Raw genomic sequence first — 18422 nt, forward strand, 5'->3', positions numbered from 1 at the left:
GTATGTCCCTTGTCGTGTGTAGGGCCGGCCAGAAAGGGAACAAGGCCAAGAGGAGCCGTAATATCAAGCAATCTGTTCACATCCGGATCCTCACCCATATCCATGTGAAAATTAAAATCGCCCGCCAGCAGACAGTGGTGAGCGCTCAAAGCTAATCCCGAAATAGCTACCTGAAGGTCCTCAAAAAAAGAACCCACTGGACCAGGAGGTCTCTATACCAGCAGCCCCTTCAAAGCTTGTTGAGGGGTCAGCATAACGGTAAAAGCAAGGGATTCCGAACCTGCGATTGTTTCCAGAGGAAGGATAGAACACGATGCCAGCTTGTTCACCACCAGAGCCACCCCACCTCCCCTTGACTCTATCTTGACGGAAGATGTTATAGTCCGGGGGAATTGCCGCCCTAATATCCGGATTGGACAACTTCCCTAGCCACGTTTCAGTCAGCATCAGACATAATGGTTTTTCCCTAACAAGGAGATCAAAGATCTCCAGGGCATGTCTGGCTACTGATCTCGTATTAAGCAATAGGCAAAGATGTTTCACACACTCCTCCCCTCTCCGCAGAGAGGCGGCGGGGCATAACCAGGCGACCATCCACACCCAGGGCATTGCCTTTTTCCCCTAAAGCGGCCCGGAAAAACGGATCGGCATGCGCATGAAAATTTTTGCAGAGAGCGAAGTTCCCTCGATGGATAACAGACCATCCTCTCCCCGAGAGAGAGCCCTATAACGCCAGACCCTCCCGCCGCTCTGCCGCCTCCGGGACGCTGATGGGCGCAGACGGGCAGGACTCTGGCAAGACTCAGGCACAGCGAGGGCAACCCCGCTGCGCGATCCCGCTGCGCTATGAGGACAGGTTTAAGTAGGGCCTCCAGATGAGGTAGAGACCGCACACGAGGACGCTCAATATGGCGGCAACAAAGCGTCACTGCCCTACCCAAGATGACGCTCAAGGTAATAGCGCTGTAGAGCCCCTATAACCCCAGACCCGGACCCGCTAAAACAGCGGTGTAAAAACAATTACATGCAGGTAAGGGGGCACTCCCTAGTAAAATCAGGGGATAAGGATGAAAAAAACGAACAACCAAAATACAAAACCGGTATTATTAAAAGAGACGCGCTGAGAGCTGTGTTGAGCCGCCCCCACGGGCAAAACGATTCCAAACCATGGAATGGAAGAGAAGAATTAGTGGTGTTTGCCAGCCACAGGCTGAGAGGTGAAGAAGCTTTGTATTCTGTGGTGGAATGTGAAGCATTGGAATGTTGGTTGGCGGTTGATCATTTCCATCAGTATTTGTGGGACTCAGAGTTTGTGCTGTGTGACCACAAGCCAATATTAACATGTTTACCACTAAAGGGGCGGCACGGTCTATTCCTAGGATTACAAAATGGCAGTACAGACTCCAAGTTTACCACTACAAGATGGTGTATATACCAGGTGTGAAAAACATTGACAGGTAGTTTATCTAGGTTGCCACTAAAAGAGACTGATAAGAGTGAAAATGATGAAATTGAGTATATAGAGGTGGTTATTAATGAATTATCGAACGTAAACTTGAATGCAATTTCTGAACAGGAGTGTTGTGAAGCTCTTGAGATTTACGCCGTTTTAAAAAAAAAAAAATGTGGTCACTTGTGAGGAAGAGTTGGTCTAAAAACAAATTGTCAGATGCCTTGTTGGATGCTTATAGACCTGTGGGCAATGAGCTTTCTGTCTTGAAGAGTGTTCTCTGTAGAGCAGAAGTATTGGTACTGAGACTTTGAAAACGAAAGTAATTGAGTTGGCACATGAGGGCCATATAGGTATGCGTACCATGGGAAGATGTGTAAGAGATACTTATTGGTGGCCGGGCATGGACAGGGAGGTGGACCGGTATGTACGGTTGTGCATTCAGTGTGTTGCTAAAACAAAAAAATTCTGGTGAATGTGCGAAGTTCAATCAATACTGTAACTGTTCCTGATAAAGCTTGGTCCAATTTATCTCTGGACATAGGGGATCTGTGAGGGTGATTAATGGTATGGAAAAGTATGGAATTCTTCTGATAGATCATTAATCACAATAGCTGGAAGTGGCGTTTGTAAACAATATTACTTCAGCATCTGCCAGAATTGTGATGGAAGAAATTTTCTTGAGAGAAGGGATCCCTGATGAGGTAGTTTTTGACAATGGTCTGCAGTTCATATCTCAATGGGAGGTTTTTATGACAGAATTTGGGATTAAACACTTTGCAGTTTTCAATGGACTTTTTTGGATGCAGGAGGTTAAGAATCTTTTACCTGCTGTCCGAATCTACCGGCTGTCCGTACCACACCTGATGCTGATACCAAGGTTTCAGCTTTTCTTCTATTGAAATGCAGAGTGCCAGGATCAAAATTGAACTCAGTTTGGATGGGTAACACTATTCCATTGGAGGATACTTTAAGGGTAGTTGGAGAGAGAAGAAACATGGCGCAAACAAATATATCACAGTAAGATCGCTGGAACTGACTGTGAAAGAGGGTGCCATGGTGAGGATCAATTGACCTATTGGTGGTTAAAGGACAGCGTAGATTTTCCGGTCCTGTGAAAGTGGAGAATGTCGGAATTTTTTGTGGTTGTTGTGTAGGATGGTAAATACTGGAATAAAGATAGGGTGTCCATTGTGCTTGGTGGTGAACGAGTGTCCGAACAAGTATGTGGAAAATAATTATGTGGGCAAGCAGATAGTCTGAGACAAATCGCACAGAACCAAAAGTGTACCTTTCAAATTCAACGATTATGTGATGTAGTCATATATTATTATATTTCTGTAATGCTTGTTATGTTGTTGTATTGTTGTTTTTAGGTTTTCTTTTATTACAGTTATTTGGTTTTACTCCTGCATCTTATATGTTCATACAGGTTTAGTGTGTATTAGTTGCAGTTAGTTTTTCTCAATTTGATGCGTTGGTCTCTTTATTATTATTTTACGAGGGGAAGATGTGTTGGGATCCTGATTCCAACTGGGAATTCAAGTGTGGGGATTGTGGTAACACTATTAAGGAGGGCAGGAATTGTTTTGGGCATGTTCCCTGCCAGTCCATGTACTTTGATGCTCCTCGGTAATGAGTATGTACACGCCTTACTGTGTACATAGCATCTTTAAAGTAGAGCATGTAGGTTTAGAGGCCCAGCAGATTTAATGCACTCAAGTGTGCTCTGCTGTTTTGCTTGCTGTCATTTTAAAAGTGGTCCCTGCTTTGCAAGCTGCTTTTAAATTGAAATTATATGCAAATCTGGCTTTAGATTCACAGATCTGGGTTTAATCCATCGTTATTTTGCTCACCAAGCCACCCCAGTTCAGACATGGCCATATGCAAATCAGTCTTGACCCTGTGCCTCATGGGAACAGTCCAGCCCGAACTGCCAACCCATGTCTTCCCTGGACTGGAATCAAGCATCCTAGGACCGGTTTCTGGCTATTAGCCGTCTTCAGCCAGAATAGCTTGACTCCAGTGGCAGGGAAGACATGACTTGGCAGTTCGGGTTGGACTGTTCCCATGAAGCACAGGGTCAAGACTGATTTGCATATGGCCATGTCTGAACTGGGGTGGCTTGGTGAGCAAAATAATGATGGATTAAACCCAGATCTGAGGCCGGGAGAAAGTTTGTTTAATATTTTAAATCTTGTGTGATATTGTGTTTGTATTTTAACTCCCCCCTCCCTGGGCACTTACTTATCTCTCCTCGCTCTGGGCTTCCCCGCGCAGCCGATATTATCGCTGCCGCGGGATACATTCTTGACGCCATTTCCCTGCTGACACAGGCGACGCCCACTGCATCAGGCCACGCCCCCCGCCGACAGTCCATAAAAGCGCGCTGATCACTAGCGCGAGTTAGTGGACACTTTATCTCCTGAGGCACAGCCGGGAGAAAGTTTGTTTAATATTTTAAATCTTGTGTGATATTGTGTTTGTATTTTAACTCCCCCCTCCCAGGGCACTTACTTATCTCTCCTCGCTCTGGGCTTCCCCGCGCAGCCGATATTATCGCTGCCGCGGGATACATTCTTGACGCCATTTCCCTGCTGACACAGGCGACGCCCACTGCATCAGGCCACGCCCCCTACCTTTTCTTTCGGTATATCAATGTGCATTCCCCGGCCGCGCAGTGGACGAGCGCAGCGGGCGCGCCTAAGGCAAGCCCGTCTGCGCCCGTCCGCGGCCGGCTGGGGCCGGGGGCCAGAACCCCTGCACGATCTCAGGTATACCTCTGTTACTCCCGCCAGGAGCTACTAGATCTGCGAATATGTACCGAGTGCAGTTGTTTGCCTGTTAGGAATTGTGCTACTGATGGCCCCGGGAATACTTGCAGTCGATGTGGTTACTCATTCAGCCACTGGAAGGTCTGTAATGGATTCACCAGAAAGCTCGGCTGCGCATTAATTAACCACAGGTCCCTCAGGAAACACAGAATGGAAGTGCGGGATCTACTTGAGGATAGTAAATTAGATATCCTGTTCGCCACCGAAACTTGGTTGGACGAGGAATCGTCCCCCGAGGTGCTGGAAGCGCTCCCCCAGGTTATGGTATTTGCAGGTTGGATAGACCATGTGGGAGGGGCGGAGGGATTGCGGTTATTTATAAGCACGGGATTGAATGCACTTTGGAGACCATTTCGATATCTGATAGTGAGGCTGGGACCTTTACTATATCTGTCTCTAAAAATTATATAATTAAAGGCCTCCTAGTATACAGACCCCCTGGAAATAATAGTCAGTTTGCTGCCAGTCTGATACAGAACATACTATCCCCAGCTCTGCGCTATGAGAAATTTCTGTTGTTAGGTGATTTTAATCTTCATTTTAACGATGCATTGAGCATCTCGGCCCACGAGGTCCGTAATGATTTATTAACTCTGCAACTAGTTCTTAAATCGGAACTGCCCACTCACCGACTTGGACATACGTTAGACCCTATTTTCTGTAACAGGGACTCCCTTACAGTTGATCCCCCAGAACCAATGGTCTGGACGGATCACTTCTTGGTACCATTTCAGATCAACCACTCCCCAGGAATTATCCAAGGGAAAGGGGATGGTACTCTTAAGTTACAGAGGCGATGGGCTAGGTTTTCCCCTGCAGATTTTAAGGTCCGTTTGGAGCAGGGGGGACCACCGGAAGGTTTGGGCCTAACAATTGATGGGGCGTGTGAAACACTTGATCGACGCATCCACGCTGCTTTGGACGCAACAGCCCCATGGTCTAATAGGGGACCCATGCGGCGAACCAAATCCGCGGCGTGGTTTAATGAGGATCTAAAAAGGGCTAAGACTGTCGGTAAACGGCATGAAAGAACCTGGAGACAGGAATATTCACCAGGCCATGAGAGGGAATATAAGTTGAATCTTAGAAAGTATTATGCTCTGATAAGGAAAACTCGGGCAGATTACTACACTGAAAGGATTACTAAGGCTAATTGTTCCGCCAAAGAACTCTTTACAGTATATAAGGAATTATCCTCTTTGGCCTGTTTGGAAGAAAGAGTAGCGACCTCAGTGCAATCTTGCAATCAGATAGCTGACTACTTTCATAATAAGGTACAGGATATTTATGCTGCCTTTCCCAACACGGCCAGAGCCTGCTCCAGTGACCAAACTCTGCTGGATGAGGGACTTTTAGCCACAGATAAGCTGCGTGCTTTTGTAGCCCCTGATATTGACGAGCTAAAAAAGGTGGCTGGAAGTGTAAAATCAGGCTCTCCTAGGGATCCGGCCCCAGCCAAAATTTTGAGAGGCAATATGGAGACCTTAGCGCCGTAGGTCAGGCATCTCCTGACACTGTTGTTTGACTCTGGTGGGGTTCCAACGGCGCGGAAACAGGCAGTGGTACTTCCACTTAAAAAGAAACCACAGATTAGCATCACTCAAATGAGTAACCTACGGCCTATTTCACTTCTTCCCTATATTGCCAAAATAGCGGAAAAATTGGCTAACCAACAACTCACGGCTTACATTGAAACCCAACAACTTTATCATCCCACTCAGGCTGGCTTCCGTGCTCTCCATTCCACGGAGTCTGCTCTACTCTACTCCACGGAGATGCTACGGAAACATGTGGATGAGGGTCAAACTGCGGCACTGATTCCTTTAGATCTCAGTGCTGCGTTTGACACCATGGCTCATCACACTCTGCTTCAGCGCCTGAGAGAGGGAGGAGTCATTGGCAAAGCGTGGCAATGGTTGAAGTCCTTCCTCCTTGGTCGCAGTTTCTGTGTGGAGCAGGGGCCCCACAGGTCCAGAGCCATTGCCCTGAACCAGGGAGTTCCCCAAGGCTCTAGCCTCAGTCCCACTTTATTCAACCTCTATGTTGCCCCAGTGGCATCTATTGCGGAGAAACATCGGGTTGCTGTGGTGACCTACGCGGACGATACTCAGCTGGTTGTAGCTCTTTCACAGCCAGCTGAGCAGGCAGCCAGTCAGTTTACATCCTAGTGGAGAAGTGTGGCTCACTGGTTAGAGGAGGCAGACCCTGAAGCAGAGGTCAGACCCGGGACCAGGGTTCAATTCCCGACGCGGCAGGGTCTTGAGCCCAAATATCCACGGACTCGATAATTCTCGTTTCGGTGCCTACTCGAGTCACGGGTTCACACTCTGCAGCTCTGGGCATTAGCTTTCTTAATCTCCACTATGGCCCCCCGCGGCGGGATGCCTGGCTTTCACCTTGGGGATGCCCAGTACGGGTATCTCACAGGGAAAAGCCAGGACGGGTTCCCAAGGCAAGCGCCGAGATGCCTACGGGTAATCGAGCGCTATATAAGAACGTTTAATAATAATAATAATAACATCCTGCCTCCAGGACCTGGCCAATTGGATGTCAAACAACTGTCTCAGATTAAACGGAGACAAGACGGAGGTGCTTATCGTAGGCAAGTCTCCGTCTGTTTGGACATCCGCATGGTGGCCCCAGACCTTGGGCCCCTTACCCCAACCTAAAGATCAGGTTAAGAACTTGGGTATCTGGATGGACTCGAAACTATCTTTCGAGTATCATACTAGACGTGTAGCCGGTACTTGCTTTGGCATTCTCCGTTGTTTGAGAAAGACGCTCGATCTGCTCCCAGTGTCAGCAAGGAGGGCCCTAGTCCATGCCCTGGTTACGTCCAGGCTGGACTATGGGAATGCCTTATATTTGGGAGCTAACGTTAGATGCCTCCAACGATTGCAATGTATCCAAAATGCTGCTGCACGCCTAGTACTGACGCTGCCAAAAAGATCTTCCTCCAAAAAGGCCTTGGGGACGCTTCATCGGTTACCAATTAAAGAGCGTGTCCAGTTTAAGATCTTGTGTATAGGCCATCGGATCGCTCACGGTAAGGACCCTAGCTTCCTGCGGAATCTGCTCACATTGTATAAACCCACTAGGCTCCTCCGGTCGGAGGGCACTGGGTTAATGTGTATCCCGAAGACCAGCAGGGCCAGAATGGGCGGCAGATCCTTCCGCCTCCTGGCGGCCCGGAGTTGGAACACTCTCCCGTTCAGACACCGGATGGAGCCGTCTGAAAAAGTTTTCCGTAAAGAACTCAAAACACACTTGTTCCCTAAATATTAAATTGTATTTTTCGTGAGCTGTACTGGGGATCATTTAGGCCACTGAATAGCGCGGGGACACACTGGCTAGTGTAACCAGGCGCTCTATAAACGCAGTATAAATAAATAAATATAAATCTATGACTGGGGGTTAATGTTTTGCCATTGTGCAACATTCCGTCCATCATCTTGTGTGTTAGACAATAGCAGACACACAGATGAACAGGGCTGGATGAAATTCCCTATCATTATGTATAATTCTAATTATAATTGTAGCAAAAATCAAAAGGTCTTGGCTAACACCATTGTAATAAATGTACATAAAATACTTAAATTGCACAGTCGGAGGTGGTTATGTCTTCCCATATTAATTTAATGCACAGCGGAAGGATGCTTCCCAGTAACAAACTCCATTTCAACAAGTAGGTCATGCCAAAAAGGCCTTTGGACATCACACCCAAACTCTAAAAACGTGTAGCACCTCAAAAAACATTTGCCCCTTGCATGTTTAATGTATACGAGGCCATATCCACCTCATTCAAGAAACACAAGTGCTTAAAAGTAAAATGGGGGCTCCACTGTGAATCCCAGAATAGATGGCACGAATGAACAGTCTTTAGGCATGGCTAAAACACATCTTGAACACTGCAATTGGGATAAAATGCTATGTTGCTTCTGGCAGGAGGCATTGGGGAAAGGAAGCAAGGTACCAAAACTGGGACAGACTCCAGCTGGCTCCCTGTGGAGGCACTAACTAAATAAACTCAAGTGCATGTGCCTCGTTTTCAAACCACATAAAGGCCTACTGTGGAGCATTTGCAAACTGCTTCCGAAAAGCTCAAAATGCTCCAGGTTGTATTCGCCGAGAGACCTTTAGTACAAAACCTGGGGTGTTCATTTATCCATCATATACAGCCATAAGGGGAGCAGCCTGTTGCACCTTGTTTGCCCTTCAGTACCGCTCGCAACTCCTTTTATCGCTTGGGGGCGGGGGGGGATATTAAATAATCTAGGATTTAAAAGTTGTTTGTAGATTCCCATCTTATCCTCTCCATGCAGCTTCAGCAACTATTAAGAAGCCGGTAAGGGGCAAAAGGGGGAAAAGGGTCAACCCAAGGAAGTCCTGATAGGATGCGGGATGCCTCAGTGAGTTAATTGTGCTCGCAGCTGAAGAATGAAGTATCTTTGGGTCACGATTTCAAACTCTAGCTGAGCCTACTCAGATTTCCGTCCTTCCTAAGTTACTAACCTTAGGGCCATTAAAACTGGTAAAGAGTAATGCCTTTTATTTAACGTGCTTTGAATCTGCAAATGCAGTGTTAGACAGGCTTGCGCTGCACCTGCATTTGAAACAAACCTACAAGTTTCACTCAATGTCTACGGCCAGGTCGTTAACGAGTTATCCCAACAACCGGTATGGGTGCAACTCATTGTTTCAAACTCAAAATAAACCATCACAGGTGCAACAATTCTGGCTGGTATGTTTCACTTTCACTGCAAAGAACAGCGTTCGCCAAGGGCCTTCAGGTCTAAAGTGCACACAGGGGTGTGTACAAACTGCAACAACATCATGACTTGCATTCGGATGGCATTGTCTGGTCCTTTTGTGAGGGCACAATCAGCTGTTTAAATGGGGCAGCTTCGAGACTGCACCCTTGAAGGTGGGCACAGCGAGGTGGTGAGGTACACGGTTCCGGCGAGTAGTAAAAATAATTTCACAACATGCAAATGTAACACCTTGTTCGTCACCCTGCGTGTGATTCAACGTTTCTGTCCTAAAAGTAGCTCCTGCACCCAGGAAGAGCACAGAAAATACAGTGTGAGAGTTCAAACACACACTAAGCTCATATGAGCGCGAGCTGCAATTTCAACGTGGATGATTCACTTTAACAAAAAATAGGCATCAACCCAAGACATTTTGTAGAGAAGGACACAGTACCCATTGGAGGAAATAAATAGGAAGTTCCCTCCTTCAACATGTACTCCATTAATTGTGCACAGAATACAGCGATCACAGAAAACAAACAGCGAAGCGGAAACCAGCATTGCATCTGGTACGAAATAAACTAAAATTTACAGAAAGAACAATCCATGAAAAAGTAACACACCATAAATCACCGAGTCGTCTGAACTACAGCCCGGGCTCAAATCACCAGTGGAATGTCCAGAAAGCTGTACTTCAAGAAATCCCACTGATGGCGTTGTAGTATTTGAATATTGCAAAAGGTGCGCGTGAAGCTTCAGATTGCTGAGACTTCTGACAGCGTATGGTACATCAAGAATAAAGACTATCTTCAATTGCTGTGCTGTAACACACGTCTTCTCTCTCAGGAACATACTCGTTTTTTAAAGGCAAAAAGAAATGGTGCTAGGAACGAGTGCTCATAAAAGTCCTAAAAATCGATTTTAAAAAGTATTCCCTGGAACTATTGCTTTAATGTGACCTGTGGATGATTAGTAGTAATTGGTCCCTGCTCTTGGGAGGGCTAAACACACGAAGAGGCATGATGTATGCATGCCATGGATAAATAGAGATAAAGAATTGAAGAGTGACAATGGTGCCAGCAAATAGAAGCCAATGGGTGGGCTCTAAGCCCAGAAGTAGTAGATACAGCATGTCTCTTCTCGAGACAGCGCATGTGCGCCGTCTAGAGCCAAGACCTAAAAATGATTGTGTTGCGGCCCGAGCAGTTGTAAGTGGCTGAGAATAATAAAAGCATTCCATCCATCACTTGGTTTTTTGATGCCCGTAGTGGAAGTAGAGGCAGGGAGAAAAGGTGAAGGGCAAATAGGGCAAGTAAATGCAGGAAGATGCAGAGGACAATACGAAAACAGCAGAAACTATGTATTTTGGCATAGTGCCAACCTGTTTTTAGCCACATCAAAGCACTTGGAGGCACTAATGTTGCAGCATACAAAAGTTTAAGTGAAATTTAGAACCTACGAATGAACAGCAGTAGCAGGCAGAGCCTCGTACATGGTTGGGTTGGGTTGGGGTGTAGGTGAGCAATGTGTAGATGAGGTCCTACTGATTTGTACTAAAGCTAATACTCTGGTTCAGTCCTACCCAGGAGCAGACCTGTCAATCGTTCAACAAGTGCAGTGTCACAGTGACCTATGATATTATGTACCTAGTGAGCCCCAATTTTGATTTTCTTTAACCACTCAACTGAAGAACAGGGCCCTTTTGCTTGCTTGCATTATAGCACATGGCTTCCTTGCAACGCCTTGCCTCAGAACTTGCCCAAATTTGTTGACAGCTCAGATATATCAGGTTTATCATCGCATCCAACAGTTGCCCAGTCTAATGATTTGGCTCCTGACGTCTTAGAATCTGTCTAAACTTAACTTCTGAGTGTGCGATGAGTCTCAAGCACATCAGCTCACAACACTGTCATGCTATGCAGCCAAGTGAGAATGCTTTGTTCACCATTGCGAGAGCCTCCAATCCAATTAGTACTAGCCCATCACACATAATGTGTGACCCTTATTCCCTGAAGTCACCTGGTCTTCCCTCCCTTTTTTTATTATTTCAGTACACTAGTTTGCAGTGGCTGACAGTTTACAAAACTGTCCATTTGCTTCTCTGTCTATTTATCTAGTTATACTTTTCTCATGTTATTACTGTTTACCCAATTTGGAGTGCTGGGTGGGTCTTGGGGGAGTCAGTGAAAAAAATGAAGTTGCCAGTTAGTACCTCTCTGCATCTATTTAAATGATTAATGTACATTGACACTAAAGTCACCATATGCAGTAAAACAACACACTCTGGTGAAAGCACAATTAATGTGCACATCTAAATGTTTTAAGCTTTCTTAAGAAACATGACTGTTGTTGTTGTCTCTCCATGCAGTTGGCACACACACTGTTGTTCTTGAGGTTACAATTAACAGCAGAGAGAGACTCTGGAAAGAAGACTCATGTTCTTTACAGTTAAAATAAATGCAGTTATGGGAGCTTTGTCTCTGTTTTTATGATATGTGTAAATGAGTGCAAGCAGTGAGCTCTGGTTGTCATGTCGTGTAAGATGAATGCTGCAGAATGAACCTGTTGTACTGAGGAGCACCTAGGAATGAATGCTACATATGTCTCTGTTTTGTTTATGTAGTTATGTCGAATCTGAACTCCACCCCGACTGACTGGGAAGTCACCGAGCTGAACAGTAAGCTGAAGGTCCGTGGCCTGGAGCAAGAGATGGAGCTGCTACGGGACGAGTGTCTGCGCCTCAGATCCCAAGGGCGGAGCGCCAAGCAGCAGGTAACTGATGTCAGGAAGTGCAGGTGTGAGTGGCCATGCCCCTCAGACTGAAAGCTTTCCAACTCCGGTCAACTTTCAAGGGGCCTGGTGTTTACAGGTACTTGCTGCCTGTTTGTTTGTTTCTCTTGAAAAGGTAGAACTTCATTGGGGTATATTGTTGGTCTTCAATCTATTTTACTGTGACCGATTACAGAGTCAGGCATATCATCAGGGGGGAAACATCCCTCACAACGCAACTTTTACGACGCACTACCATTACAACGCAGGATTTACAACCCAAGTCATTACAACGACTTGCGCTGGAGGGCGCTGTATGATAGGGAATAGTTTAATTTACTATCCAAAACCTTCCCTACTATCCACGGGGACTGGAGTTGGAATAGTAAATTAAACTATTCCACTATCCAGCACCCCCCAACGCAAGTCGTTGTAACGACTTACGTTGTAAAACCTGCGTTGTAAAGGCATGCGTAGTAAAAGCATGCGTTGTGATGACATCCATCCATCAGGGGTGGCAGAGCATGCATATAATGAGTAACCACTATACTGTTCATACGTATCGAGCCACATTGGCTGTATACATCTTTTAGAAATGGCAAATCTGCTGTAGTAAGGGCTCTGTTAAAAATAGGCTTATTCTAGTGAATTCCAATGCTCCTTTTCCACCAAACGTTCTGCTTTGCACAGAGTTAACTTACCTTTTTGAATACCTGGAGCAAAAGATAAGTGAAGAGCATGCTTCATAATGAAGAGAAGCCAGAGGTCCCTCTTAGGCACAGTGCTGCAGTTATGAGGTCTAACATTTGGGGAGAGAATCTGCGGCAGCCCCCTACTTTCCTAGAAGTGGCCTTTCTCGCCTCTTAGCTGCCTCGTTTCCATGTATTCTTCAATGACCTGCACCGTACGGCACCATGATGTAGCCTTAATTTTAGCTCTCTGGGACCTGCCTGTCACTAAAGAAACTTGGTATAAACATCTAGGGCCAGATGTAGGAGCCCTAATACCGGTCGGAAACGGCCGATTTTGGCCGTTTCCGACCGGTATTAGGGTTTTCAGATGTAGGGCATGCATTTACAGAATCGGTATTTTACCGATCCTGTATTTACCGATTCGGTAAAATTACCGAATCGGTAAATACAGACTCGGTAAAATACCGATTCTGTAAATACAGATGTAGCTGGCACATGTCAGAGTGCCACAGGCCTTCAGAATTCGGTATTTTACCACCCAATCCTATTGGGTGGTAAAATACCGAATTCAGGTGTGCATGCACATCTGTGCATGCACACCTGTGCCATGTGACACACAGACATGCCCTTAAGGCATGTCTGTGTGCCACATGCCCTTAGGGCATGTCTGTGTGCCACATGGCACACATGCCTATATTGGGGGTGCTAGAGGGTGTCAAAGTGACACCCCCTGCACCCTTGCTGAAATCGGTATTTACCGATTCTGTAAATACCGATTCGGTAATGCCCATTGATTCCTATGGGCTTCAATGCCCATAGGAATCAATGGGCATTACCGATTCGGTATTTACAGAATCGGTAAATACCGAATCTTAACGATTCGGTATTTACCGAATCTGAAATACCTACACCTCCCCTCCTCTTTTTTACCACTTCTTAAATACCGATTCGGTATGAATCGGTATTTAAGAAGTGGTAAAAAAGATTTACCTACATCGGGCCCCTAGTCTCTTACAATTAGTCCTTGCAAGCAAACAAAAGAACATCAATTCATTCTTGTCGAGTATATTCTAAAGAGGGTTCTTAATTTTCCCTCTTTCCTCAAAGCTTCTACCCAGTACGCGTTTGGTCAGGCTTCATTGCATAGATTTCCTCAGGGATTAACTCAAAGCTGCCGCATAGCATGATATAGTCAATTAATCCTTCTCATCTATTTCCAATCAAATCTTAGGGTCTACATGTGGTAAATGGCAGTTTGATTACTTGATAGATCTTAGGAATTCTGGCTCACTCTAAAGCCAATCTTGCACTGATCTATGATAGATGTCTCCTACATGGGAATCTTACTGTTTTAAAAAACTAATCATAAACTCTGAAACTGGAAATACTCAGCCTAGAACCTTTTAATTGACTAGATCTCAATATACAGCCGCTTTGTTTATTCCTGTGGAAGTCTAAACAATGAAGCCTGACTAAACATGTTGGCTAAAAAGTTAGAGGAAAGAAAGGGAAAAAAGACCCCTGGTTGGAATATACTTGACAAGAATGTTCTGATGTTCTTTTGTGTTCTTGCAAGGACTTTGTTGTAACAATTTGGGTTAATCCTGAGTTTGTGGTGCATTGGTATGCTGCTCCTCTCACTTATTGAAGCACCTTTAGAACTTCCAAACTCTGACTGAGGTACTCTTTCAGAGTTAATTTGCGCTGACACAAACTCTGGTCACCTGTGTAATTGTGTGACAAACATCTAGCCCCTCTTAGTTACCCTCCGACGTGTCCTTTGGCTGCTGCCCCATATTGAATACTTGCAGTATTTGAACACACGTGTAAGTAGAGTGTTAGATACACTTGTGTTTTATAATCACTGCTGTATTTAACCCAGACCTCTTTGTACTTTTAAGGTAATGCAAGATGAGGCTTTTGGAGCCCACTGAGCAAAGGGTTATTCAGCTAACTTGTGTCCATTGTTTGTACAAAGGGGCAGAGGAGCTCAAGGTGCTATTAAACCTCTCCCCATTCAGTCAGCTAGCTCATTTTTGCCTGTTAGTTTGTGATACTACTTCAGCGCTAGGTGCTAAAAATATAAGTTGGATGAATAGAAGTATTAATGCTGGGAGATTGCAGGTTGCCTAGTATGTGAATCTTTGCAATAAGTTCTTTTTTACTAGTGTTTCATCATTATGACTGTTAAAGCTCCAGTCAGGATTTCTGTGTGGTGGGCTTCATCATTACAGACCTAGTGTTATGAGTTTATTCCTCGTCACTTTCATTTCTTGCACTGTGATAGAAGGTTTACTGACAACCTGTTTCGTGCTCTTGTACAGTGTTCACAGAGCTGCTGAATCTGTTAAACTGTGATGAAAGTGACTGCTTTCTGACCGTGAGATAGGTGCTGTGGCTTGATTTATGCACTTTCTGCATTTGGGAGCGTGCAGTGGCCTTCGGGTGACATTTGCATGTCTCTAATAATACATATAATCACAATTGCAGATATCTTTCATTCTGTTTTGGGCTAGTCAGTGTGATGTAGCGGATATGCTTTTTGATTAATAAAGCTCAGTTTGTTCCCACTACTGTACTAAAACAACATTCTGAGTACAAAAAGCTAAAATACCTACTCTGTAGTGCGTTGCAGAAAGGATGCCTACCTTCCCACAGTTGGCATCAAGTATTCTCCCTATTCTCCTTACAACACTTTATTAAGGTTCCTTACCTCAGAATGTGGACATAATTAAACTTTCTTGGTGTTAATAAGCGTAGAAGTCATATTAGCGACATATGGACATTAGAAATATTTTTCCTATAGATGGACTTCGTGTATCATGTATTTCCTGAGTTGGAATCTTCTGATGTCCAGGCACAGTTGCCTACATTTTTAGGCCTGCGTTAGGAAATCCGTTTTGTTAAGAATATAGAACAATGCACGGAGGGGACTAGGCTCAGTGCTTCTGCCACTAGTTTGATTGGAGCAGCCCACTTTCAGCCATTGCTTGATTGAAGTATCTTTCAATACACGTTTGCCTTTACTGTTTGGAGCGTGACCACGAACTGAAGTCATGTTCTGAGTGCTGGGCCATTAATCCGAAGGCTTTAGGGGCCTCAAAAGCTGCTGGAGGCCCGTTGCTCGGCTCTACATTGCTCTCGTTCGAGGGGAAGAACTCAAACGGTCGAGAAGCCCTCACTTGTTGCACTTGAAGTCATCGGGGAGATCTTCGTGTAAGTCAGGGAAACACAAGAAGTCGTTGAAGAAGCACAGGAGTTCTTCAACGTCTCCCTGTCGGTAGGCCAACGTAATGCAGGGTTCCGAGCGTCGTCGTTTGAAGGCTCCGTCTCTGGAGCCTACTTCTGAGATGACCCTACGCCCCTCCCCCTGTTGCTGAGCCAGGGCATCTCCTGCCCAAATCCAAAAGTTCTATGAGGCCTTTTACCTCATATTTGGACAGCCTGGCGCACCTTCATGCTCTGTGGCGTTGGTCCGGGGCCCTGGTATTTTGATGCCGGCCCTGGCTCAGGATGGTCCCCATGGATCCAGGCCTTGATCCTGATCCACGCCTTTCAATCTCACTCTTTCTTCCCCGACATTGATCCCAACTATTCTCCCGGCGTCGACTGTGCCCCCAGTAGGCACCGACCCCATCCTCATCCCCAAAGTGGACACGGAGCTGGACCGACGTCGATTCCGACACCGAAAGGGACTTTCGTTCCTCTGTTCATGCCTGGTGTTTTTTTTTTTGGGCAGACAGTAAGGAAGAGGACTGGGAGGGAAGGCTTGACCATTTAACTGACCAGATTGACTGGAGAATGGACCTGGGTGATGCCAGTGGTCTGGAGACGTCCCCTGACACAGGCCTGCTTTCTCCCCTTACCGTGCCGATGGAGGGAGCTTGCTATGCTCTGGTGGTGAGGGGGGCAGCAAAGGTCTTCGCCTCGAGCTACCTACGTTGGCCGTTAGGACTAACCTCCTGACGGAGGTGCTTCAGTCTGCGGCTTTCTCTTCTGAACCCCTTTTGCCTTTCAATGAAGCCCTCGCGGACATCCTCCTGGGCACTTGGTCCAAGCCCAGCTCAGGGGCTCATGTGGATAGGATGAGTGCTTTCGGCCACTGCCCCGCTCCAGGCTACCCCGCGTTCCTGACCAAACTCACCTCCCACTAGAGCTTGGTAGTCCAAGCCTCTTCATCAAAAGGCGCATTCCCTTCTGCTCACCCAGATAGGGAATTCTAGAAGCTGGACCAACCTGGGAAGAAAATGTTCTCTTCCTCCAGCTTGGCATTGCTGTTGGTGAATGCAGCTTGCCTCTTGGGCCCTACTCCCATACTATCTGGGATACAGTCGCGCAGGTGGTGCCTCAGTGCCCAGAGGAGGCCCACGGCGTTTTCTCTCAAGCAGTGGCAGACGGGAGAGACTCAGCCAAATTCACCATACAATGTGGACTGGATAATACCTACTCACTGGGCAGAACGATTGCCACGTCTTTAGCTGTCAGACGCTACGCCTGATTGAGGAATTCTGGCTTCTTGGGGAATATCCAGTCTTCTTTGATGGACATGCCCTTTGATGGCACTTGCCTTTTCGGCGACAAGGCAAACTCTGCGCTTGAGCGCTTCAAGGGTGCTTGAGCTACAGCCAGATCCTTGTGCCTCACGGCTACCTCATGTCCATCTCAGTTTGCCTTTCGTCTCTTTCGTGGCTACGGAAGGGGCGCCCAGCCACGTCCTGTCCATCCCAGCAACAGTCACGCAAACTGTCCAGCCTCTGCGTGGACGCGTACGTGGGACCCAGCGACCTCGCAGGTTAGGGAGCCAGCAGATGGGCCAGTCCACCCTTTACACCCCTCCCCTGCCGCAGCCTCCAAACCTATCTAGTCTGACGTTTCAGGCCCATCATCGGCCAGTTGAAGGCAGGATCCGCCATCACCTCCTCCACTGGCAATCCATCACATCGGACAGGTGGGTTCTGCAAATAATCTTACGGGGCTACTCCCTACCCTTCGTAGCTACCCCTCACTTCATGCCACCTTCTTACGATTGCATGACGGAGGATCATTTGGCACTTCTCCGACAAGAAGTATCGTCTCTCTTGGCCAAGGGAGCTATAGAGAGGGTCCCTGTGCCAGAACTAGGTTGTGGTTGTTATTCCAGCTACTTTCTGGTACCCATGAAGGACAAATGCCTGCATCCTATCTTAGACCTCCGGGCCCTTAACTTCTTGCTCTGGAAGGAGAAGTTCAAAATGCTCACCCTGGCGCTGCACTCTACCCAGGAAGCTGGCTGGTGGCGTTGAACGTGCAGTGCATATTTTTATATCCCCGTCCTGCCTGACCTCAGACATTACCTTCAGTTCACGGTGGGCCACAAGCACCTTCAGTTCACCATGCTCCCCTTTCGCCTTACCTGTGCCCCTCGGGTATTCACAAAGATGATGGCGGTGGTCACAGCTCATCTGCGCATATCAGGGGTACCAGTCTTCTCCTATCTCGACGACTGGCTTTTGAAGGCGGGTTCGCCCAGGCTGTTGTCTCCCACCTCCAGACTACAGCAGACGAACCCTCGACTCCTCCCAATCCAGATTCCCCAGCAACCCCACCACCGAGAGAGCCCTCCTCAAAGCTACCGACGACATCAGAGTCCTACTTGATAAATGAGTCTGCGGCTCTGAACCTCCAGGACCTCTCTGTGGCTTTCGATATGGTCTCTCACCACACACTCATCGTAGGCTGCACAACATAGGCATCCAAGGAGCCGCTCTCAGATGAATCGTAGTCAGGGAAGGTGGCTGTGGCATTTGAGGTGCTGAACAACGTGGTGAGAACATGGCTGATTCTGGCTTCGCCTAGGTTGAAGATGTGGTGAGGACATGAGTTGGTTGGGGCCCCTGAGTGGACCAAGTTCATGATGGAGAAGGTGTCCTGTGCGGTGAGCTGGCTCCAT

General features: G+C 46.8%; 1 protein-coding gene across 3 annotated transcripts in view; it reads left to right on the forward strand.

The window, feature by feature from the left end:
• The window catches only part of AZI2 (5-azacytidine induced 2), a 174908-nt gene that overhangs the window by 92590 nt on the left and 63896 nt on the right, over positions 1-18422 (forward strand). For all 3 annotated transcript variants that reach the window (XM_078663951.1, XM_078663952.1, XM_078663950.1), the window contains exon 6: positions 11656-11804. In XM_078663951.1, coding sequence (XP_078520077.1) covers positions 11656-11804 — 149 coding nt within the window. The remainder of the gene's footprint in view (positions 1-11655; positions 11805-18422) is intronic.

The sequence above is a fragment of the Lissotriton helveticus genome, chromosome 10, assembly GCF_964261635.1.
Source record: "Lissotriton helveticus chromosome 10, aLisHel1.1, whole genome shotgun sequence".
Taxonomy (NCBI): Eukaryota; Metazoa; Chordata; class Amphibia; order Caudata; family Salamandridae; genus Lissotriton; species Lissotriton helveticus.